The 25,164-nt window shown below is 48.1% G+C and overlaps 2 protein-coding genes across 3 annotated transcripts in view; both read right to left on the bottom strand.

Annotated features, from left to right (window-relative positions):
- LOC148142918 (uncharacterized) overlaps positions 1-25,164 on the bottom strand; it is a 229,520-nt gene that overhangs the window by 21,720 nt on the left and 182,636 nt on the right. The window lies entirely within an intron of this gene.
- On the bottom strand, positions 1,381-14,514 carry LOC148142923 (uncharacterized). The gene is given in 3 exon segments (XM_087975693.1): positions 1,381-3,034; positions 13,537-13,878; positions 13,881-14,514. Coding segments are annotated over 3 exon segments (1,725 nt in total). The 5' UTR covers positions 14,167-14,514; the 3' UTR covers positions 1,381-1,937.

Below are 25,164 nucleotides of genomic sequence, written 5' to 3'. Positions count from 1 at the left end.
ATTAGATTTGATTCCCTACAGTATGGAAACTGGCCCTTTGGCCCAAAATGTCCACACTGACCTTCCAAAGAGTAATCCACCCAGCCCCATTCCCCTCCCTATATTTACCCCTGACTAATGCACCCAACACTATGTGGAATTTAGCATGGCCAATTCACCTGACCTGCACACCTTTTGGATTGTGGGAGGAAACTGGAGCACCCGGAGGAAACCCGTGCAAGCATTGGGGAGAATGTGCCAACTCCACATAGACAGTTGCCCAAGGTGGGAATCGAACCCGGATCCCTGGTGCTGCGAGGCAGCACTGCTAACCACCGAGCCACCATGCCACCCAGTAACTGATTAATTGTTTCTACTGGCCAAGCAGAGGCCGATAGGCAAGTTTGGAACCCATGAGGACGGTCTCAACCGGGACCTTCACGACACTTAACACTGTCTCTCACTCCCACATGCACACATACACACCCAGTCACGCAGACCCTCTCTCACACACAAACCTCCCACACTCAAATCCATGCGCACACCTTCTCACAGGCTTATACTCCATTGCATCGACACACTTTATCAAGCATGCACATGCAAACACACACACTGTCTCTCTCATGCGCACACACACACACACACAAACCTATGCAGTGAATTTGCATTTGCAGATACATTGTGCTATTTGAGCAAAACACAATCTGCAGGCAGTCAATCTATGTAATATTTTATAAATTCCTACTTTGGAAATAGAACATGTGTGACTCAGGACTGGGATACAGACAGACTTGAACCTCACACCTTTCTTGCATTGTCTGAGCTGAGATGTCACGTAATTTTATAAAATCTTAAGTCATCGGGAGAATGTGAGTTAAAAGTAGTTCTGGGATATACATGTTCATGAACCGAAACCTACAACCCATTCTAAACGATGAAAGACTGAATTGCAACTGGACTGGTTCAGGAAATCTTATCAACTGCATGACACTGTAATGTTTGGCCATAAATTCTATGTCTTACGATCCTGCTCAACAGTTACCCGATGAAGGAGCAGCGCTCCGAAAGCTAGCACTTCCAAATAAATCTGTTGGGACTACAACCTGGAGTTGTGTAGATTTTAACTTTATCCACCTCAGTCCAACACCAGCAACTCCACATCATTTCTAATTAACAGCCCACACCTCCTGGTGCTGCCAGTAAACTTTACAATGCCGATAAAACGACACAGTACCTGCACTCCTGAAATATTTGCAATTTCCAACGATACTAGCTACTCATTCACTGCTCCATCTGATACACGACATTGGAAACTTAGTGCAGGAGGCTGAAAGAAATCAACAGGTTTAAAACAAAAACCATTTGAAGCTCAAAGCCTTCAATGAGAGTCTGAGCCCGGCGGTAAGTTCAGGTAACCCTTTATTGTGACACAACTTTGTTACAGCTTCAGATTTCCCCCAGCAAAAAGGCATGGAAAAAGTAGCTTTTTTATTTAAAAACAGCTCAAAGCGCACACACTCCCTTTCTTAACCTGTAGGAAGTATTGCCTCATTCAGCAATTTCAACGTATACTCTATATCCAAGTAGGTTTCTCCGTGTTCATTTGCTGGGGAGAGGGAGGGGCCCAGTGGGGAAGAGAACGGAGTGGAGGAGGGGGTGGACGCAGTGTAGAGTCAACCATAGGCCAGCCAGGGTAAAGGATACAGCTGGGACGACTGAGTGAATCCTTTCCCACAACGGCAGTTTCCTTCCCGAAAAATGACGTGAGTGAATCAGATGGGGGTTTTCTTCCCCCTCCCCCCAAAAATGGCTTCATCATTAGACTTGGAACTCCAGATTACTAACTGAATTCCAATTTCACCATCTGCCACAGCAGGATTCGAACCCGGGAGGCCCCGGAACTGGGTTAATACTCCAGTCGATAATGGCACTCAGCCGTCACTCCTTCAATGCCCCTGCTATGGCACGTGAACTTGCTGGTGCCTCTGCAGCTGGGAGGAGCAGGTGAACACCTTACTGCACCTGGGGCAACTGAAGGGCCTCTCCCCTATGTGGACCTGCTGGTGTTTCTGAAGTGTGATGGCCTGGGTAAAGCACTTCCCGCACTCGGGACAACTAAAGGGCCTCTCCCCCGTGTGGATCCGCTGGTGGGTCTGGAGGTTGGAAGCCCGGGCAAAGCCCTTCCCGCACTCGGGGCACCTGAAGGGCCTCTCCCCGGTGTGGGACTGCTGGTGTCTCAGCCGGGCAGAGGCCTGGGTAAAGCACTTCCCGCATTCACAGCAGCTGAAGGGCCTCTCCCCTGTGTGGACCCGCTGGTGGGTCTGCAGGGTGGAGGAATCGCTGAAGCCTTTACCGCACTCTGGGCAACTGAAGGGCCGCTCCCCTGTGTGGAGCCGCTGGTGGATCAGCAGGGCGGAGGCCTGGGTAAAGGCCTTCCTGCACTCGGAGCAGCTGAAGGGTCTCTCCCCCGTGTGGACCCGCCGGTGGGTCAGCAGGTGGGAGGAATCACTGAAGGCCTTCCCGCACTCGGGGCAGGAGAGTGGCCTCTCCCCCTTGTGGATTCGCTGGTGCCTCAGCAGGGCGAAGGAATTGCTGAAGACCTTCCCACACTCGTGGCAGCTGAAAGGCCTCTCCCCCGTGTGGACTCGCCTGTGGGTCAGCAGGGCAGATGCCTGGGTAAAGCCCTTCCTGCACTCGGGGCAGCTGAAGGGCCTCTCCCCGGTGTGACTGCGCCGATGAGTCTCCAGAGCAGGCGGGGCACAGAAGCCTTTCCCACAGTCGCCACACTTCCACGGTTTCTTCACGGGGCGGGATTCCTCGGGTTTCTCCATGGCCGAAGCTTCAGCTGCACACAAACGTGGGTACAGCCCCACCCTGCCGTGAATTCCTCTTTCCAGGCTGTATAACTGTTTCAGGCTCCATACTCGCTGTGCTGCAACGTAGGGTCTCTCATCCAGTCCCACTGATTCTGAAAATGTATTCAAGCCGGAAGCAAACGCTTTGCTCCTTCTCACAGAATCACAGTCAAAAATCGTTACAGTCCCGATGTCCCAGTGTCACTGTCAGACATTGATGTGAAAGTGAGGACTGCAGATGCTGGAGAGTCAAGAGTTCAAAAGTATGACGCTGGAAAAGCACTGTAGGTCAGGCAGCATCCAAGGAGCAGAAGAGTCAATGCGTCGGACATAAGGCGATTTTGAAATTTCCGTCTTCAGATCTTCAAATACTCTGTAAAAAGAGATTACAAAAGTTATTACACTTAGTGCAGTGTAACAATTCTGAACAAGCAATTCTACTTTCTGCAGATTATACTTTTCTTTTGTTATTCCACAAAATTGAACGCACCATCCCACTCTCTCTCCCCCTCTGTTCTCACTCCGCTCTAATTCTCCTCAAGGTGCTGATTCAGGATCTTACGGATGCAACCAACAGAGTCATAGAGATGTACAGCATGGAAACAGACCTGAACCCAGGGAAAAGACTGTCTATTTATCCTATACATGCCCCTCATAAATTTGTAAACCTCTATAAGGTTATCCCTCAGGCTCCAAAACTCCAGGGAAAACAGCTCCAGTCTGTTCAGCCTCTCCCTATAGCTCAAATCCTCCAACCCCGGCGACATCCTTGTAAATCGTTTCTGAACCCTTTCAAGTTTCACAACATCTTTTCGTTGGAAGGAGACCAGAATTGCACGTAATATTCCAACAGTGTCCTAACCAATGTTCTGTACAGCCGCAACATGACCTCCCAAGAGTTGAAAATTTACATGAAAGAAGTCTTCGATAAGCATTTGGTCCTTAAAGTTTGACAAGGCACTGATGAAATGCATCCAACAATCTTGAAGGAAGGGACTTGGAGGAGGTGCCAGAAGACTGGAGAATTGCAAACATTGCAGCCTGGTTTAAGAAAGGTTGTAAAGTTAATCTCAGCAATTATAGAGTCATAGAGATGTACAGCATGGAAACAGACCCTTCGGTCCAACCCGTCCATGCCGACCAGATATCCCAACCCAATCTAGTCCCACCTGCCAGTTTAAATTTGGTGGAGAAGCTTCCAGTAATACTTATTCTGGTCAAAATTAGTAGTCACATGGAGAAAGGTGGATTGATTAGGAAGAGTCTGCATGGGATTTCTGACGGGGACACTGAATTTAACTAACTTGTTAGAGATTTGTGAAGACATTACAGGCTTGATAAGGATAACACTTCAGCTCTCCTGTATGTTATCCATCCTGGCTATCTTGGGGAGCCTGGTACCCCTATAGCCTTGAATGGCATGCGTTTGAGGCGATTAAAGCACCAAAGTGTGACTTCAGATTACTTGGCTACATTGGTGTCTCGGTTTTGCTATCCTATCTTTCCCATAAAGGCTGACAGAACAGGCTGTGTGCAGGAGTCTGCTGGGCACCATCTTCATTAATCAAAAGGGAAAGAGCTATTGATTCAGCACCTCAGTAAATCTTGAAACAGTCTTGGCTCCTATGCACATGTTGGGATACATGTCAGGAGATGTTTATATTTTGCTTCTGTACTTAGAATTCACAAATTGAAGCCAGTGTACATTTTTAAAATATTCAAGATTAAAAGTACAGAGGAGATCAATATTCTACAACAATCCAACAACCCCGTCCCAAGACAACAGGCGCCTGACCCTCACAAAGCTGGCGGCCGGTTGCGCGGGCAACCCGAGAGCTCCTTCGCCGGTGAAGTCAACACTGGGCCTGTGGGGCTTTTATTGGAGGCCTGAGGCCTCCCCCTAGGAGTTTATAAACTCCCCAGTCTCCCTCCTCCCGCGGGTCCCAATCCTACCCTGTCTCACTGTCTCCTCTCCCCGGGGGCAGGAGCCAGGTCTTGGCGCTCGGGCCTGGCGACCTCCCCGGGATGTTCCTGAAACCTGGTCCTGTTCTGAAGGAGGATCCCCGGACCCGAAACACCTCCTCACATTCCTCCCGACACGAGCTGCCGGACCTGCTCAGCTTTTCCAGCGGCTCCTGTTCTTGTTCCTTCAGCCGCCGGCGCCATTCCTCTCCCACACTCAGTAACACTGCCTTTGTCGCCGCGAGACCTACACTGCACATGCGCCAGCTCACGGGGGGCGTGGTCCCGACAATGTCGTCACCAACTGAGGGGGCGTGGCTGGGGAGCCCACCCACCAATAGGGGACAATGGGGGTTGGTTTTCCCCGCCCTCAGCCACCTGACAGGTGGGTTTCTTTTTAATTTTCAGCCTGTTCAGGAATGTTACTCCAGACCTTTGGAAAGCTGAAACATCGCGAAACTTCCAGACACAAACAAAGGGATTTTCAAAGATGAATAGAAATAGGTAAGGTAAATTACGAAAGAGGAGAAAGCGAGGGCTGCAGATCAGAGCTGAAAGTGTGTTGCTGGAAAAGCGGAGCAGGTCAGGCAGCATCCAGGGAACAGGAGAATCGACGTTTCGGGCATGAGCCCTTTTTCAGGAATGAGGAAACTGTGTCCAGCAGCCTAAGATAAAAGGGAGGGAGGAGGGACTTGGGGGAGGGGGTTGGAAATGTGATAGGTGGAAGGAGGTTAAGGTGAAGGTGATAGGCTGGAGTGGGAGTGGGGGCGGAGAGGTCAGGAAGAAGATTGCAGGTTAGGAAGGCAGTGCTGAGTTCGAGGGATTTGACTGAGACAAATCCCCCCAACTTTGGCAAATAGGGTTAAGGAGAATCCAAAGGGTTTTTACAAATACATTAAGGACAAAAGGGTCACTGGGGAGAGAATAGGGCACATCAAAAATGAGCAAGGCAGCCAATGTGTGGAACTACAGGAGATGGGGGAGATACTAAACAAGTATTTTGCATCAATGTTTACTCTGGAGAAGTTGAAACTTTATTGCTGGAACAGCACAGCAGGTCAGGCAGCATCCAGGGAACAGGAGATTCGACGTTTCGGGCACAGGCCCTTCTTCTTCCTGAAGAAGGGCCTGTGCCCGAAACGTCGAATCTCCTGTTCCCTGGATGCTGCCTGACCTGCTGTGCTGTTCCAGCAATAAAGTTTCAACTTTGATCTCCAGCATCTGCAGACCTCACTTTCTCCTTACTCTGGAGAAGGACATGAAAAATATAGAGTGTAGGGAAATAGATGATAACATCTTTAAAAATGTCCATATTACAGAGGTGGTGGTGCTGGATGTCTTGAAACACAAAGGTGCGTAAACCTCCAGGACCTGATCAGGTGTACCCGAGAACTCTGTGGGAGGCTACGGGAAGTGATTGTTGGGCCCCTTGCTGAGATATTTGTATCATTGATAGTCACAGGAGAGGTGCCGGAAAACTGGAGGTTGGTTAACGTGGTTCCACTATTTAAGAAATGTCATAAGGAAAAGCCAGGGAACCTGACATCGGTGGTGGGCAGATTGTTGGAGTGAAACCTGAGAGACAGGATTTACATATATTTGGAAAGGCAAGGACTGATTAGGGATAGTCGGCATGGCTTTGTGCATGGGAAATCATGTCTCACAAACTTGATTGAGTGCTTTGAAGAAGTAACAAAGAAGATTGATGAGAGCACAGCAATGGACGTGATCTATATGGACTTCAGTAAGGTGTTTGACAAGGTTCCCCAAGGGAGACTGGTTAGCAAGGTTAGATCTCATGGAACACAAAGAACTTACCATTTGGATACAGAACTGGCTCAAAGGTAGAAGGTGGTGGTGGAGAGTTGTTTTTCAGACTGGAGGCTTATGACCAGTGGAGTGCCACAAGGATCGGTGCTAGGTCCACTACTTTCTGTATTTTTTGTGCAAATGACTTGGATGTGAACATAGATGTATAGTTAGTAGGTTTGCTGATGACACCAAAATTGGAGGTGTAGTGAACAACGAGGAAGGTTACCTCAGATTACAATGGGATCTTGATCAGATGTGCCAGTGCGCTGAGGAGTGGCAGATGGAGTTTAATTTAGATGAATGCGAGGTGCTGCATTTTGGAAAAACAAATCAGAGCAGCACATCTACACTTAATGGGAAGGTTCTAGGGAGTGTTGTTGAACAAAGAGACCTTGGAGTGTAGGTTCACAGTTCCTTGAAAGTGGAGTTGCAGATAGATAGGATAGTGAAGAAGGTGTTTGGTATACTCTCCTTTATTGGTCAGAGTATTGAGTATAGGATTTGAGAGGTCATGTTGTGGCTGTACAGGAGAATGTTTCGGCCCCTTTTGGAATAAGTGTACAATTCTAGAATCCTTCCTCTTGGAAGGATGTTGTGAAACTTGAAAGGGTTCAGAAAAGATTTACAATGATGTTGCCAGGGTTGGAGGATTTGAGCTATAGGGAGAAGTTGACTAGGCTGAGGCTGTTCTCCCTGGAGTGGAGGCGGATGAGGGGTGACCTGAGAGGTTTATAAAATCATGAAAATCACGGATAGGGCGAAGAGCCAAGGTCTTTTCCCCCCAAGATGGAGGAGTCCAAAACTGTTGTGGTTCTGTTCGCCGAGCTGGAAGTTTTTGTTGCAAACGTTTCGTCCCCTGGCTTGGGAGCTTCCTGCGAAGCGCTTCTTTGATGTTTCCTCTGGTGTTAATAGTGGCCTGTCCCTGCCGCTTCCGGTTGTCAGTTTCAGCTGTCCGCTGTAGTGGTTGGACGAAACGTTTGCAACAAAAACATCCAGCTCGGCGAACAGAACCACAACAACGAGCACCCGAGCTACAAATCTTCGCACAAACTTTGAGTCCAAAACTAGAAGGTATAAGTTTAAGATGAGAGGGAGAAAGATTTAAAAAGGAACTAAGGGGCAACGTTTTCACGCAGAAGGTAGAGCGTGTATGGAATGAGCAGCCAGAGGTAGTGGTGGAGGTGGGTACAATTACAATATTTAAAAGGTGTCTAGATGAATAGTTCGGATTTAGAGGAATATGGAGCAAATGCTGGAACTTGGGACTGGGCCAGATTGGAACATCTGGTCGGCATGGATGAGTTGAACTGAAGTGTCTGTTTCTGTGCGTTGTGACTCTAAATCTATAACTGCTATGACCGAAACGAGACCTTTTTACTGATAATCTTCCTGCTGGATTTTTTTAGTGCACCCAGTTTCAGTCGATTTCTGGTGGGGAAAATTGGCATATGTCCTGTATCCTGGAAATTCTGAAAAATAAAAATAAATAATTCTCCCTGTGAATGGTACAATCCACACCCCGTGATGTGAATGGTACAATCTCCCCTCCCCTTTTCCTCCTCCACACCCCTCCACCTTCGAATGATGCAATCGCCCCCTCTGAATGGTATAATCCTTTACTCCCCCACAGCCATTAAGGGTACAATTCTCCAAAGTCTCAATGGTACGATCCTTTCTACACCACCCCGAATGAATGGTACAATCCTCTCCCTGAGCTGGGATTCCCCAATCCCTTTCTGTTTCACATTTCCGAAGCCTTTCCCATTTTGAGAACAGTGTCTGTTTCTGGTCTTCCCACCAAAGTGCATAACCTCAGACTTTACCACATTGTATTCCATCTGCCCCTTCTCTGACCATTCTCCTGGGCTGTCCAAGCATTCTCAGCATGGACCCCTTTGGAACTCCAAAGACCCCTTTATGCCAACTCTCTGCCTTCTGCCAGTCAGCCAATCCTCTATCCGTGCCAGTACCTTGCTCCTACACCAGGGACTCTTATCTTACTTAGCAGCCTCCTGCACGGCACCTTGTCAAAGGCCTTCTGGAAATCCAAATCGCTCACGTCCACTGGCTCTCCCTTTGTCTAACTTACTCATTACCTGCTCAAAGAATCCTAATAGATTTGTCAGACATGACCTCCTGTTGTCAAAGCCATGCAGACTCGGTCCTGTTTTAACATGCACCTCCACATACTTCCAACACTCACCCTTTATAAAACCTGTTAAGTTTACCCATTTTTACCATAAATACGTTGTTCTGTTCTTTAAAATGTATACAAGTTTAAAGATTTCATATTATGTATGTACACTACCTTTGCCCCTTATAATATTTTATCCTTCTGAAGAAGACCTTCAAAAGAGATAAGCACAAGGTATGAAACTGACTGTGACTGCATCAAGTAAAGGAGTTAGTAATAATGAGAAAGGAGTGGCTAAATATCTAAACGTACCCATGCAACGGTCAAGAGGCACAACAATGCCTTTTCTTCCTCAAGATGCTCAAGAAATTCGGCATGTCCATAATGACACTCACCAACATTTACAGATGCACCACAGAAAGCATTGAATCTGGGTGCATCACGTCCGGCTACGGCAACTGCTCTGCCCAGGACCGGAAGAAACTACAGAAGGTGGTGTGCACAGCACAGTCCATCACGGAAGCCAACCTCCCACCCATGTAATCCATCTACACTTCTCGTTGTCGTGGAAAGGCTACCAACCACAAAGACCCCTCCCACCCCAGGAATGATCTCCTGCACCATCTTCTGTCAGGCAGAAGATACAGAAGCTTGAACACATGTACCACAGGTTCAAGAATAGCTTCTTCCCTGCCATTATTAGACTGCTGAATGGAGCTCTCTAATTTGAAATCTACTGTTGACCTTGCTTCTGCGCACCTCCTGTGCAGCTGTAACCCTGTACGCCTCACTCTGTCTAAGTGCAGTATGACCTGCATGTCCTTGGTTTGCTCGGATCTGACTGTACTGCTGATAAAACAAAACTTTTAACTCTACTTAGGTACATAGCACAGTACAGGCCCTTCGGCACTCGATGCAGTACCGGCCCTTTATCCTACTCTAAGATCAGACTGACCTACATACCATTTATTGCACTAACTTTCATGTACCTATCCAAGAGTTGATTAAATGTCCCTAATGTATCTGACTCTACTACCACTATTGACAGCGCATTTCACACAGCCACCACTATCTGAGTAGAGAACCTACTCTGACATCTCCCCGAAACCTACCTCCAATTATCTTAAAATTATGCTGAGAGTGTGGTGCTGGAAAACTATAGCAGGTCAGGTAGCAGCCAAGGAGCAGGAGAATTGACGTTTTGGGCATAAGCCCTTCATCAGGAACGAGGTTTGTGGGCCTGGGGTGCTGAGATAAATGGGAAGAAGGTGGGGTTGGGGGAGAAGGTAGCTGAGAATTCCATAGGTAGATGAAGGTGTGAGTGTGTATGTGTGTGTGTGTGTGTGTGTGTGTGTGTGTGTGTGTGTGTGTGTGTGTGAGAGAGAGAGAGAGAGAGAGAGAGAGAGAGAGAGAGAGTGCGGTGGCAAGATGATAACCCCCTCCGACCTATGATGCAGATAGATAGGAAAAATGATGGACAGGTCAGAGGGGGCAGCGCTGAGTTGGAGGCTTGGGATTGAGATAAAGTGGGGAAAGTGAGGAAACTGATTAGTGGTGCTGGAAGAGCACAGCAGTTCAGACAGCATCCAAGGGGCTTCGAAATCGACGTTTCGGGCAAAAGCCCTTCAGGAATAAAGGCAGTGAGCCTGAAGCGTGGAGAGATAAGCTAGAGGAAGGTGGGGATGGGGATAGAGTAGCATAGAGTACAATGGGTGAGTGGGGGAGGGGATGAAGGTGATAGGTCAGGGAGGAGAGGGTGGAGTGGATAGATGGAAAAGGAGATAGGCAGGTAGGACAAGTCATGGGGACAGTGCTGAGCTGGAAGTTTAGAACTAGGGTGAGGTGGGGGAAGGGGAAATGAGGAAACTGTTGAAGTCCACATTGATGCCCTGGGGTTGAAGTGTTCCAAGGCGGAAGATGAGGCGTTCTTCCTCCAGGCATCTGGTGGTGAGGGAGCGGCGGTGAAGGAGGCCCAGGACCTCCATGTCCTTGGCAGAGTGGGAGGGGGAGGTGAAATGTTGGGCCACGCGGCGGTATGGTTGATTGGTGCGGGTGTCCCGGAGATGTTCCATAAAGCGCTCTGCTAGGAGGGGCCCAGTCTCCCCAATGTAGAGGAGACCGCATCGGGAGCAACGGATACAATAAATGATATTAGTGGATGTGCAAGTAAAACTTTGATGGATGTGGAAGGCTCCTTTAGGGCCTTGGATAGAGGTGAGGGAGGAGGTGTGGGCGCAGGTTTTACAGTTCCTGCGGTGGCAGGGGAAAGTGCTAGGATGGGAGGGTGGGTTGTAGGGGGGGCATGGAACTGACCAGGTAGTCACAGAGGGAATGGTCTTTGCAGAAAGGGGTGGGGAGAGAATTATATCCCTGGTGGTGGGGTCTGTTTGGAGGTGGCAGAAATGTCGGCGGATGATTTGGTTTATGTGAAGGTTGGTAGGGTGGAAGGTGAGCACCAGGGGCGTTCTGTCCTTGTTACGGTTGGAGGGGTGGGGTCTGAGGGCGGTGGTGCGGGATGTAGACGAGATGCGTTTTACTTGCACATCCACTAATATCATTTATTGTATCCGTTGCTCCCGATGCGGTCTCCTCTACATTGGGGAGACTGGGCGCCTCCTAGCAGAGCGCTTTAGGGAACATCTCCGGGACACCCGCACCAATCAACCACACCGCCCCGTGGCCCAACATTTCAACTCCCCCTCCCACTCTGCCGAGGACATGGAGGTCCTGGGCCTCCTTCACCGCCGCTTCCTCACCACCAGACAGCTGGAGGAAGAACGCCTCATCTTCCGCCTCGGAACACTTCAACCCCAGGGCATCAATGTGGACTGCAACAATTTCCTCATTTCCCCTTCCCCCACCTCACCCGAGTTCTAAACTTCTAGCTCAGCATTGTCCCCATGACTTGTCCTACCTGCCTATCTCCTTTTCCATCTATCCACTCCACCCTCTCCTCCCTGACCTATCACCTTCATCCCCTCCCCCACTCACCCATTGTACTCTATGCTACTCTATCCCCATCCCCACCTTCCTCTAGCTTATCTCTCCACGGTTCAGGCTCACTGCCTTTATTCCTGAAGGGCTTTTGCCCGAAACGTCGATTTCGAAGCCCCTTGGATGCTGCCTGAACTGCTGTGCTTTTCCAGTACCACTTATCCAGAATCTGGTTTTCAGTATCTGCAGTCATTGTTTTTACCCCGAAGTGAGGAAACTGTTGAATTCCACATTTGTCCTTGCGGACAGGATCGCAAGGCAGAATATGAGGCGTTCCTCTTCCAGGCATCGGGTAGTAATGGTTTGGCAATGGATAGGTTGGAGAAGTGGGTGGAGGTGATAGATTGAAAAGTTGATGGACAGAGACAGATCAGGAGGGCGGTGCTGAGTTGAAGGCATGGGACTGGGATAAAGTGGGGGGGGGGGGGGGGGTGGATGGAAAATGATGTCTAGCATCTGCAGTCCTCATTTTCTCCTCAAAATTGTAGACATTTGTAAGGGGCATGGACAGGGTGAATACCCAAGGTCTTTCCCCAGGTAGGGGAGTCCAGTACTAAAGGGGCATAGGTTGAAGGTGAGTGGTGAAAGGGACCGGAGGGGCAACATTTTCACGCAGAGGGTGGTGCGTGTATGGAATGACCTGCCAGCAGAAGTGGTGGAGGCTGGTACATTTAACAAATAACATTTAAAAGGCACCTGGATGGGGATACGAATAGGAAGGGCACAGATGAACATAGGCCAAATGCTGGCAAATGGGTCACCAGATTCATTTAAGATATGGACTGAAGGGTTTGTTTCAGGCTCTACAACTCTATGACTAGGTCTACATAGTTGGAAACCAATTTCATAAAATGGGGAATAGGTCATTCACCCCTTACAGCCTGTCCTGAGCTGTGGCCTAACTGCACATATTCCAGTGCAAGTTTCAGAAAGATTTCAGCAGTTCTTAAAAAACTGAAATGCGTTTAGACTTCAATGATGTTTCTGAATATATCATTTTAGCTATTCTCAATTTTAAAGATAAGAGTTTCGAGTGAACACAGCCCACCCCTCCCAGTGCAGCCAGTAACCTTTACAATGTTGATAAATCGATGCAGTACCTGGACTCCTTAAAACTTTACAATTTCTAATGATACTAGCTACTCATTCACTGCTCCATCTGATACACGACATTAGAAACTTAGTGCAGGAGGCTGGAAGAAATGAGCAGCTTTAAAACAAAAATCCATCTGGAGCTCAAAGCTTTCAATGAGAGTCTGAGCCCAGCAGTAAGTTCAGGTAATCTTTATTGTGACCCAACTTTGTTACAGCTTCAGATCCGCCCCCAGCAAAAAGATGTAGAGAAAGTAGCTGCTTTTTAAACAGCTCAAGGTCAAAGCGCACTCACTCCCCCGCCCCCCCCACCCCACCTCACTTTCTTTACTATCGGTCAGCACAGATTGTCCCTTTGTAATTGGATCCTTGGTACAGACTTAACCCATGGGGCCGTGAATAGGGGGTAGTGTGGAGTGAAACAGACTGCTGTGGGTCTGGAGTCACGTGTAGGCCAGACCAGGTAAAGGATGCAGCTGGGACGACTGAGTGAATCCTTCCCTACAACAGCAGTTCCCTTCCCGAAAAAGGGCGTGAATCAGATTGGGGTTTTCTCTCTCCCCGCCCCCCAACAGAAAATCGTTTCATCGTTAGATTCTGACCGTATTCCAATTCCGCCATCTGCCGCGGTGATATTCAAACCCAACAGATCCCAGAACTGGGTTAATAGTCCAGTCGATAACGGCACTCGGCAGTCGCTTTGTCAGTCCCCCTGCGATGGCACGTGAAGTCGCTGGTGGCTCCGGAGGTGGCAGGAGCAGGTGAAAGCCTTCCCACACTCAGGGCAGCTGAAGGGCCTCTCCCCCGTATGGACTCGCCAGTGGGTCAGCAGGGAGGAGGAATCGCTGAAGGCCTTCCCGCACTCGGGACACCAGAAGGGCCTCTCCCCCGTATGGACTCGCTGGTGGGTCAGCAGGGAGGAGGAATCGCTGAAGGCCTTCCCGCAATCAGGACAGCAGAAGGGCCTCTCCCCCGTGTGGACCTGCTGGTGGGCCAGCAAATTGGAGGAACGGCTGAAGGCCTTCCCGCACTCGGGGCAGCTGAAGGGGTCTCCCCCGTGTGGACCCGCTGGTGCCTCAGCAGGGTGGAGGAATCGCTGAAGGCCTTCCCACACTCGGGACAGCTGAAGGGCCTCTCTCCTGTATGGACTCGCCGGTGGGTCAGTAGGGAGGATGAATCGCTGAAGGCCTTCCCACACTTGGGACAGGAGAATGGCCTCTCCCCGGTGTGGATGCGCCGATGAATCTCCAGGTCAGACGGAGTACGGAAGCCTTTCCCACAGTTACCACACTTCCACGGTTTCTCCATGTCCGAAGTTTCAGCCACAAGCAAATGCATGTACTGCCCCTCACTGCTGTGAGTTCCTCTTTCCAGGCCGTATAACAGTTTCAGGCTCCACACTCAGTGCGCAGCAACAGTAGGGTCTCTCATCCAGTCCCACTGATAATGAAAATGTACTGAAATAGGAACCAACAAGCTTTGCTCCTTCTCACAGAATTGTAATAAAAAATCGTGGCTGCCCCAATCGATTGAGTGACTGTCAGATATTGAGGACCGCAGACAGGGGAGAGTCAGTGTTGAAAAGTGCGGCGCTGGAAAAGCACTGCAGGTCAGGCAGCATCCAAGGAGCAGGAGAGTCAACATTTCGGGCATAAGCCCTTCATCTGTTCATATTAAAACTTCTGTCTTCGGATCTTCAAATACTCTGGAAAAAGAGATTACAAAAGTCATCACTGTCAATGCAGGGTAGAAATTCAGAACAAGCTATTCTACTTTCTGTGCAGCATTCTTTTCTTTTGTTATTCCACAAAATTGAAAGCAACTTCCTTCTCTCTCTCTCCCCACCCCCTCACCCCTCTGTTCTCACTCCGCTCTAAGTAATTCTCCTGAAGGTGCTGATTCAGGATCTGAACAGCAAAAACGTCAAGACTTACATATTGGATAACTCCACTGAAAGTTAATATCTTTCACAACATTGGGATACTGCTGAGAGTGAGCAGGTCTGATTTTGGGAAGCAAAACAAAATGTGTCAATTCAGGATGAATCGGGAATGCAGCTTGAGGAATAACCAGACACATCAAGGTATTAACACAGACACCAGAGAGAAACTGAACAGAAGAGACGTGGCAAACTTTAGTAGAAAGCCAGAGTCATTAAGATATACTGCACAGTAACAGACCTTTTGGTCCAATTCGTCTATGCTGACCACATTTTGTAAATCAATTTAGTCCCATTTGTCAGCACTTGGCCCATATCCCTTGGCCAATCCACCCTACTTTGCACATCCCTGGACACTATTTGTAAGTTAGCATGGCTAACCCACACAAACCTGCACCTCCTTGGGCACGATGGGTACTTTAACACGGCCAATCCACCCTCACCTGCACATCCCTGGGCACTATGTGTAAGTTAGCATGATCAAGCCACCCTAACCTGGACAAAGTTAAAAATCACACAAACCCGGGTTATAGTCCAACAGGTTTATTTGGAAGGACCAGCGTTCGGAGCACTGCTCCTTCATCAGGTGGTTGTGGAGAATAAGACCATAAGGCACAGAATTTATGGAAAGACATTTGTGGCCTGCCACTGAAATGATATATTGAACAAATCTGGATCGTTAAGTCTTTCATCTTTTAGAATGGATTGCAGGTATCATTAATATGTAAATCCCAGAACTTCCTGTAAGGCACCCTCTCAAGATAACATAAGGCTTTACAACAAAAGGTGGCATCTCAGCTCAGACAATGCATTAAAGGTATGAGGTCAGAGTTTGCCTGTATCTCAGTCGTGAGTCGGACTGGTTCTATTTCCAAAGCCGGAATTTATAAAATATTATCTGGATTGACTGCCTGCATGAACTGCCGAGTCTCATCCACCAGCTGAAATGACTGGATAGGGAGGGCTTGATCCCCACAGGGCAATGAATTCCCACTTTCCACCAAAATCCCAAATGTCCACACTCACTCAGTTGCTCTCTCACAAATCAAATATTTCATTGTAACTTCTTCTGCTCCCAGTAAGGGCAAAACATCTTTGAAAGTTGCTCTGAAAGTCCAGTCTTCACAACCACACTCCTGCTTTCACCGAAGACAATTAGTCATACAGCACGGAAACAGACCCTTTGGTCAAACTCGTCTGTGCCAAACAGATAACCGAAATTAATCTGGTCCCATTTGCCAGCATGTGGCTCTTATGGTTCTAAACCATTCCTATTCATGTACCCAGCCAGATACATTTTAAAGATAATTGTACCAGCCTCACCACTTCCTCTGGCAGCTCGTTCCATACATCCACAACCCTCTGCATGAAAAAGTTGCCCCTCAGGGCCCTTTTAAATCATTCCCCTCTCACCTCAAACATATGCCCTCTAGTTTTGGACTCTCCTACCTTGGGGAAAAGACCTTGGATATTCACCCTATCCATGCCCGTTATAAACCTCTATAAGGCTGCCCCTCAGGCTCTGATGCTCCATGGAAAATATCCTGGATCTACTCAGCCTTTCCCTGTAGTTCAAATCCTCCAAGTCGAGCAACATCCTCACAAATCTTTTCTGACTCCTCTCAAAGTTTCACAAGTTCTTTCCGAAAGCAGGGAGACCAGAACTGGACGCACTATTCCAAAAGTCGCCTTACCAATGTACAGCCACAACATGATCTCCCAACACCTATACTCAATACTCTGACCAATAAAGGAAAGCATACCAAACACCACCACCACTATCCTGTCTACCTGCAACTCCACTTTCAAGGAGCTATGACCCTGCACTCCAAGGTCTCTTTGTTCTGCAACACTCCCCTTCACTGTGCCAGTCCTGCCTGGATTGCTTGATCAAAATGCAAAACCTCACATTTCTCTAAATTAAACTCCATCTGCCATTCCTTAGCCCATTGGTCCATCCGATCAATTCCAATTTATAGTGAATTCTGCTTCCTCTCTTATTCTCTCGAAGCTGAAAATCTCCATCCCACACACTCTCACTCCCTTCTCACTTTGTAAAACCTAATCCTGCTGTATCTCATCCTGAAGGGTCTGGTTCATGCTGTTTAACAGACCCACACTCAGGGGAGATCTAATTGAAACATACAGAATACTGAATGGCCTGGAGAGCGTAGACGTTGGGAAGATCTTTCCATTGGGAGGAGAGACTAGGGCTCGAGGCACAGTCTAAGAGTAAAGGGAAGACCCTTTACATTGGAGATAAGGAGAAACGTCTTCAGCCAGAGAGTGGAATCTATGGAATTAACTGCCACAGGAGGCTGTGGAGGCCAGGTCACTGAGGATATGTAAGACTGAGATAGATAGGTTCTTGAGTATCAAGGGGATCGAGGGTTACGTGGAAAAAGCAGGAGAACGCGGATAAGAAACTTAACAGCCATGATTGAATGGTATGAGCAAACCCAATGGGCTGAATGGCCTAATTGCTGTTCCTATATCTGATGGTCTCTTGCTGTCCTGGACACAAACTGCATGAATCCAAGTAAGATTCTGTTAATCCATTTTTTAAGATTAGAATCAGTCTAACCGTTGTGGTACAGATAGCCTCAAACAGGGAAACTCACACCTTCAATACGTTATCTGGAACAACATGACACCAATTGGGAATGTAACTTTTAAAAAAGGTTTTGCTATTTCCATATGAAAGAACTAAAACCAACATGGTTATTCTAAAAGATGAGAGACTTAACAAATAACCCAGGTCTTTTTCAATATATAATTTCAGTTACACCCCACTGTAAACTTTTGCTATAAATTCAGTGTCTTACAATCTTATTCTTCACAACCAACTGATGAAGGAGCAGCAGTCTCAAAGCTAGTGCTTCCAAATCAACCTGTTGGACCATAACCCTGTGTTTATGATTTTTAACTTTGGACACAGAGCGTGAGAATTGGGAGCAGGAGTTGGTCATTTGGTCTTTGGAGCCTGAACCAGCATTGAACAGACCATAACTGGATATGAATCTTCCTACATCTCGGTGGATAGGCTGGGACTTTCTTCACTGGAGCACAGGAGGTTGAGAAGTGACCTTATAGAGGTTTATAAAATCATGAGAAGTATACATGAGGTGAATGGCAGGTGTCATTTCCCTCAGGTGGGGGTTTCAGGATTAGGCAGCAAATTTGGAAGGAGAGAGGAGACTGGTTTTGGGAAGACTTGAGGCAGCTTTTTTTTTTTTAAATACAGTAGTTCATGTGTGGAATGAATGTCCAGAGGAAGTGATGTTACTTTCAAAAGACATTTGGTTAAATACATGAACAGGAAAGGTTTGGAGGGATATGGGCCAAACACTGGCAGGTGGCACTAGATTAGTTTGTGAATATATTCAGCGTGAACTAGTTGGACGGAATGGTCTGTTTCTGTGCTGTATGACTCTGTAACTGTTCTGTAGTTGTCTTAAAAACATTTTCTTGCTTCCCCCCATAAACATCCACTTCACTGTTGCTCAAAACTCAGATGAACTCAGCCTTGAATATATTCAATGACCCCTAACTGCAGGAAAACATCCACAATTCTGAACACAATTCCTCTTGTTAATATACCACTTGCTTTGCTGGTTGCTTGCTGCACCTGTCTAACAACTGGCAGTGACTGGTGTAGAAAGACACTGAGCCCCCTTTCTATATCCACGTATCATTCCCTATTCCCTTTTGCCCGAAACATAGACTGTCCTGCCCCTCAGATGCTGTCTGACCTGCTGTGCTTTTTCAGCGCCACACTTACTGACTCTAATCACCAGTACCTGCAGATCTCACTTTCTCCACATCTCAGTATATCACCATTTAAATAATACACTTCCTTTCTGCTCTTTTTCACAACTTCACATTGTTGTACTCTTTCTCACATGTTTTCCAATTGTGGTCTTCTCTACATTGGGGAGACTGAGCATAAACTTGGGAACGGTTTGCTGAGCGTCGCAGGCAGGACCGCAGAGGTTGACTGGACCTCCCAGTCACTACCCACTTTAATTCCCCTTCCCACTCCCTTTCTGAAAAGACTATCTTAGGCCTTATCCATTGCCACAATGAACCAAACAGCAAATTGGAGGAACAACACCTCATCTTCCGCCTGGGCAGCCTACAGCCCAGAGAACTCAACATTGAGTTCTCCAGTCTCAAATAACCTCACTTCCCATCCACCGCCCCCCCCCCCCCCCACTTCGACTCCCTTCTCAGCCCCTCCCCCTCATTTCCACTCCTCCCTGTCACTAACCAGATTTATTCCTCCCATTCACCAACCAGGTCAGACCCTTCACCTGTCCCCACTTCCCCACCCTGCTCCCAGGACACCCTTTATCTGCACCCATCCCCAATCCTGAAGAAGGGTTACACCTGAAACGTCGACTTCTCCACCTCCTGATGCTACCTGGCTTGTTCTGTTCTTCCAGCCTTCTGTCTATTTTGCCAATTGCGACACAGACGTGGAGCAAAGTTTCCAGAGTCTGTCCCCACCCCGATTCACTCCCTTTCCTTTCAGTTGCTGCAAGTCAACAACTGAACCCCAGAATGAAAAAAAGAAATGGAAAAGGTGGTGAGAAAAGAGAGTGCCGTACTCACAAATGTTGGACAGAGAAAGGAGATTGCAGTCTGGGGTGAAGCTCAATCTTCATAGATGGGAAACAGGAGCAGCAGCAGTTTCAGACGCTCATGGTCCAACTTCCGCATTCAGACAATGGGATGGCTCTGATTGGCAGGAGGACTAGACTCCTTCCAGTCCTCCAGTACTCCCTATTGGTCAATCAAAAGAAGATCGCGCCCTTTTTTGTGCGGACTGCGATGAGCATGCCCAGTGTTTTGCTGACACCCGGCGAGCATGCGCATGGCGTTGCTGACACCGGCAAACATGCGCTGTATGCTCTATCGGGATGGTGTTACTGACAGATTTTAAATGTCCAAATGCCAATAGAAAAAAAAAGGGTTGGTCCACAATATTTTTTCCCGGTGGTTCAACATTTTATTGCTTTTGCATTTTGTCTCGCTGCCCCACCTTTGTATGTCTTTTCCCCTTGTTGAGAGTCTCCCCGTGAGCTGACTGTGGGCAGCGCTTTAACCAGTTACACAGACTGAAGAAACATTACACTATTCGCAGGAGGGAGTGACTGTACACGTTTCCTGAGTGTGATCACACTTTCAATTGTTCATCGGAAACACAGAGCCAAAAAGTCACCAGAACTGCGGAGAAGTTGTGGAAATGTGGGGACTGAGGGAAGGGATTCCATTCCCCGTGGGCACTGGAGATTCATCAGCTCAGTCGCAGTGCGGAGAGGCCGTTCTTCAAAAAATTATTACAACATTATTTCCCATTGACAAAAACACATTCACGCTGCCTGATTACCTTGAACTTAGACAAGTGCCCTGTCATAATATCTTTGATAATAGCTTTGAACATTTTCCCCATTCCATATGTTAAGTTAAATGGTCTGCAGTTTCCTGTTCTCGGCCTCCCTTTTGGAAGAAAGGATTTTCCAATCTAAAGAAACCATGACTGAAACTAATGAGGTTTGGTAAAATAAAACCTTTACATAAACTATTTCATTCGCTAATTTCTCTTTAAGAGTCCAGGATGAATTCCTTCAAATACCCGGCACTTATCAGCTCGTAGTTCCAACAGTTTACTCAGTACTAGTTCCCTGGTAATTGTAATTTTCTTCAGTTCCTCCCTCCCTTTCAATTCCTGATTTACAGCTAGTTCTAGTGTGTTACTTGAATCCTTTCTAGTGAAGTCAGATTCAAACTCTTTTCAATTCATCTGCCATCTCTTTATCCTCCGTTACTGAATCCCCAGACTCATTTTCTGCAGAGCCAACACTTATTTTGTTAACTTTTTTTAAGAAAAGCTGACAAAACTTTCCAACCTGTTTTTATAAATTTTTTTAGCTAACTTACTAACCCTAATTGCCGTGCTACTGCCTGCATTATTTCTGATATTTTGCCACAGCTCTCAACTCTAGCATCAACTTGTCTGCGTATTCTATTGAACTGACCTTGATTAAGTGTTGCAAAACACACAAGGGCAAATCTTTCCTCTCCAGAAAGTCTTAGTACTTAACACGATAAAATTCACTTTGAAATATTGTTCATCCAAATTTTACCAAGCACATACTACAGATTCAACATCCCACAATGACACCCAGTTTTGTTATGATCTTTAATTCTGAAGAGAAATTTGAATACCCAATGATTAACTGGAAGAACTCTTCATTAAGTTTTCACATTTTTAAACAAATAAAAATTACCAATTAACTGGAGTAACTTAGCAGAATGGGATGTATGGCCTTAAATTGTAAATCTAGTTCCCTTTACATCCCTTCAAGAGTTCCCACAAATCTTTACAAGTGTCTTGATAGTTCATTCACTTTCTGGGAATAGTCCAAGGGATGCAACATCTCTCTAGGATTCACTTGAATCCTTCTCAGGATTCCAAGTATTCCTGGTAATTGTATGTGAGAAAAGATCTGCCACCCTGGCAACCCACAATAGGCCCACAAAAGCAAAATTGGCCAAACTGTACCAAAACACCCAGAATGCCTCAGCAGGGACCAAGCAGGCTGACAAGCAAAACTAGACAGCACTTGCAGACAAGGGAATACCTGTACACTTCAAGCACCCACTAACAATGACAGAGTACCACATCTATCCCAAAGCCCTGAGGGCAGTTTCACAACCCAGCAATACCAAAGCCACACAAAGGACAAATCAGACAGAGAGGCACCAGCAAGAGCATTGCTCCCAGGACAGGACAATGGAAGCACCTCACCGCTTCAGAGGAGACATTAGCACCTATCTGCGAAGAGTAATGGAAGCTCCTGATCCATCGATACTGTCAGAATGTTGCTTTGTGTAGAGAATTAGGACATTCCTCTGGTAACTGTTTTTCGATTAGCATCATTGTAACTAGATTACTCCATTTCCAGCAACAACATTTCACTGCCACTCAGAGAATTGGCTCTGAGGTTGCTTTACTATCCAAAGCCATCCTGTCCCGACAACGTGCCCCTGCCCTGAACCCCACCACCCTGCTCCCACTCACTCTGACCACTATTACGGATGAACACAACTGTTTAGACCTTGTCCAGCAGGTCGTTGTCCCGTGCCCTGACCTCTCTGAAACACCTCTAGACAACTCTGACCACATACTCGATACAGATGGCTCATCCTTCAGGCCCTCAGACCACTGCACACTGGCAGGATGTGCCCTCTGCACTTCTTTCACAGTTCTAGAGTCAGCTGCGCTGCCAAATGGCACATCTGCACAAGCTGCAGAGCTGTTTGTACTTACTAGGGCTTGTGTCATTGCTAAAGGACACATAGCAAACATTTATCCTGACTCCAGATATGTCTTTGGAGTCATCCACAATTTTGCCACATTCTGGAAACAGAGAGGCTTCATCACGTCAGCAGGGAGGCCACTACAACATGCTATGCTGATTTCTAATCTCCTGGAAGCAGCCCTGTTACCCTCAGTCCTAGCAATTATCAAATGCCGCGCCCATACCTCAGCCACTGACCCGGTCGCCCTCAGGAATGCCTCAGCTGACACAGCAGCCCGGAAGTCGCACTGCACCCCACCATCTACATCCTGCAGGCTCCCAGAATAGCGAAGGTCCCAGTATTCCCTGACCCCATGGAGGCTGTGCAAGCTACTCAAGAAACTGCAGGAAAAGGACAGTTGGGCCTGCATTGGGGCCACACAATCTCCTTCCCTCAACCTGCTAATACACCCTGATGGCCACATCATTTGCCCAAGTGCCCACCTACACACACTGGCCCTAGCAGCCCACAGCATTGGCCATACAGGAAAGAGGGGCATGATACACACTGTAACAGTCCTGGTATGCACCAGGATTTACTGCCGCTGCCCCAGTCCTGCTGTCACAGTGCCTCATCTGCCTGCAGAACAATGCAGGGAAGCCAGTTGTCAAGTACCTGCCAGTTCCTGAGGGGCCTTTCAGCCTCTTACAGATTGACTTCACACACATGCCCCAAAAACAGGGTTACAAGTACATCCTGGTCATCAGAGACATGTTCTCGAAATGGGTGGAAGCATTTCCCACAAGAAAGGATGATGCATGTATGGTAGTAAAATGCCTCCTAAAGGATGTCATCCCCAGATTTGGAGTTCCCAGCAGCATAGAGACGGAGAGGGGGACTCACTCACGGCTTGGCTTGTGACCAGCATTAGCGAGGCACTAGGGATACCACGGCGACACCCCATCCCCAACCAACCCCAGTCGTCAGGCATGGTCGAGCGGATGAATGGCATCCTGAAGACCACACTGAATAAAACCACCCAGAAAACAGGACTGACCTGGTCAGACACCTTGCCACTTGCCCTCTATGCTACACATGCGCAGCCAAACTGAACAGCTGTGCTCACCCCTTTTCAAGTACTAATGGGGCAGCCTATGCCCACTGCCACCAGATCCCTGACACTCACCACAGACACAGCCCTGCTTCTGACACAAGAGGCCCCACTAGGGTATGTCCAGGGCCTTAGCAGGAGCATTAGTGCTCACACAACCAGGTCAGGGCTGCATTGCCCACACCCCAATCATTACACTTTCATCTGTTCTGACCTGGGGACTATGTCATGATAAAATCACTAGGAAAAGATTCTCTCTCCCCTCGGTGGAAAGGTCCGTACCGGATCCTGATGACAACCCGGACTGCTGTGAAACCGGAAGGATGGCCCGAATGGACACATACCACCCGCTGCAAGAGGGCTCCACAACCTCTGAACAGGGACCACACAGAGGAAGGCACCACTCCGAACACCGAGGATGAATCTAGCTGCTCGCGGCAGCCATCACCATCTGATCTGTCTGACCATCACACTGTGGCTTGCTGGTAAACAGTGCCAAGGGGCAGCACATTTCATAACCCACTGTGATTTGCAGGCCAACACCTTCCTCAAAATGGCCCATGGGTATGCCCAGCGATTTAATCAGACCCGCTGCTGGGTCTGCACTAGGTCCCTGTCCACTCTCACGGAGGGTATTTCCTTAGCCTCAATCCCCTTAAATATCTCTGACATGGCGGAATGGTGCCTGGAACCAGACAGGTCCCCTGAAGTTACCACACTCAAAATACCACCAGCAATGACCAAATATGGGGACAACAGCCCAGCCCGCTGGAGGTCTGCGGGTTACCACCTGGAAAAATATAAAGGGTGCTTTTACCCGGCCTACAACCTCTCCCATGAGCCCCCAGCCCTGACTACTGCTGACACTAACACACACTGGCCACCTGCAGGATCCATCTGTTTGAAACACACACAGCCATCTGGATGGGAGGTTGACTGGAGCCGGTGCACTGACTCCCTGCTCCTAACTCCCGCAGCACGCCGATCCACTGCAGAAGGCAGCATTTTAAACTGATAGGTCCTCAACAGGATCACCCAGAATACCACCTTCCTCACCAGCTGGACAGGAACCCAGACACTCCATCTCCAGACCGACAATGGCACCTATTTTATCAGTGGCCACAAAGCCTACCCCTGGCTGCTGTTGTCCTGGACTGGGAGCCTACAATGTTGGGAATGCAGTACCATTAATTTATCACTCCCAGTCCCCTCCCTTCCCAAAGCCCATGCCAGGGAGCAGATGAGCCCTCGCTGCCATTGAAGCAGCTCTCTACCTGTTGTCACCCCACTCTGCAACCTTACAGTTACAGGTAGAAGCCCACAAACTCGCTGTCACAGTACAGGAGGTGGCAAACTCCACAGCAGACCCATTCGCCCAGCTGAATGTGGAGGCTGTTGCCATCTGTACTGTGACTCTGCAGAACAGGATGGCCCTGGACTACCTACTCGCTGTGAAAGAGGGCACGCGCACAGCCTGACTGCAGGGACTGATAGCCCTCATCGCTATCATTGCCAGGCTTAGAGCGCTAGCCATGGCTATCCGACTGTGCTGTTCATGCCTATGTACAATTCTGTTACCCTCTGTCCCCCTCACCACTCAGCTAGCACAGATCCACTGGGAGAACATCCCTGTCCCTAAAATAGCCTCCCCTGGACCAGACTTGGATACTGAGAGCTACCTGTCTGATACTGAGATCCCCACCCAACAATCCCCCTGGCTCCGGCTACATTGCCCCTTCTCGTCCCTCCCCTAAGCAGAACACAAAAACGGTGGGGGGGGGGGGGGGGGGAAGTTGTGGAAAAAGATCTGCCACTCTGCCAACCCACAATCGGCCCACAAAAGCAAAATTGGCCAAACTGTACCTAAAACACCCAGAATGCCCATGCAGGCTCGCAAGCCAAACCAGACAGCACACACGGACAAAAGAATACACTTCAACCTCACTAACAATGACAGAGTACCAGGTATCTCAAAGCC

The sequence above is a fragment of the Chiloscyllium plagiosum genome, unplaced genomic scaffold (genome assembly GCF_037043375.1).
Source record: "Chiloscyllium plagiosum isolate Xiang-an unplaced genomic scaffold, Cpla_swu_hap1 HiC_scaffold_27, whole genome shotgun sequence".
Classification (NCBI taxonomy): domain Eukaryota; kingdom Metazoa; phylum Chordata; class Chondrichthyes; order Orectolobiformes; family Hemiscylliidae; genus Chiloscyllium; species Chiloscyllium plagiosum.
The sequence above is the reverse complement of the archived record's forward strand: the minus strand, read 5'-3'. Positions and strand labels throughout refer to the sequence as shown.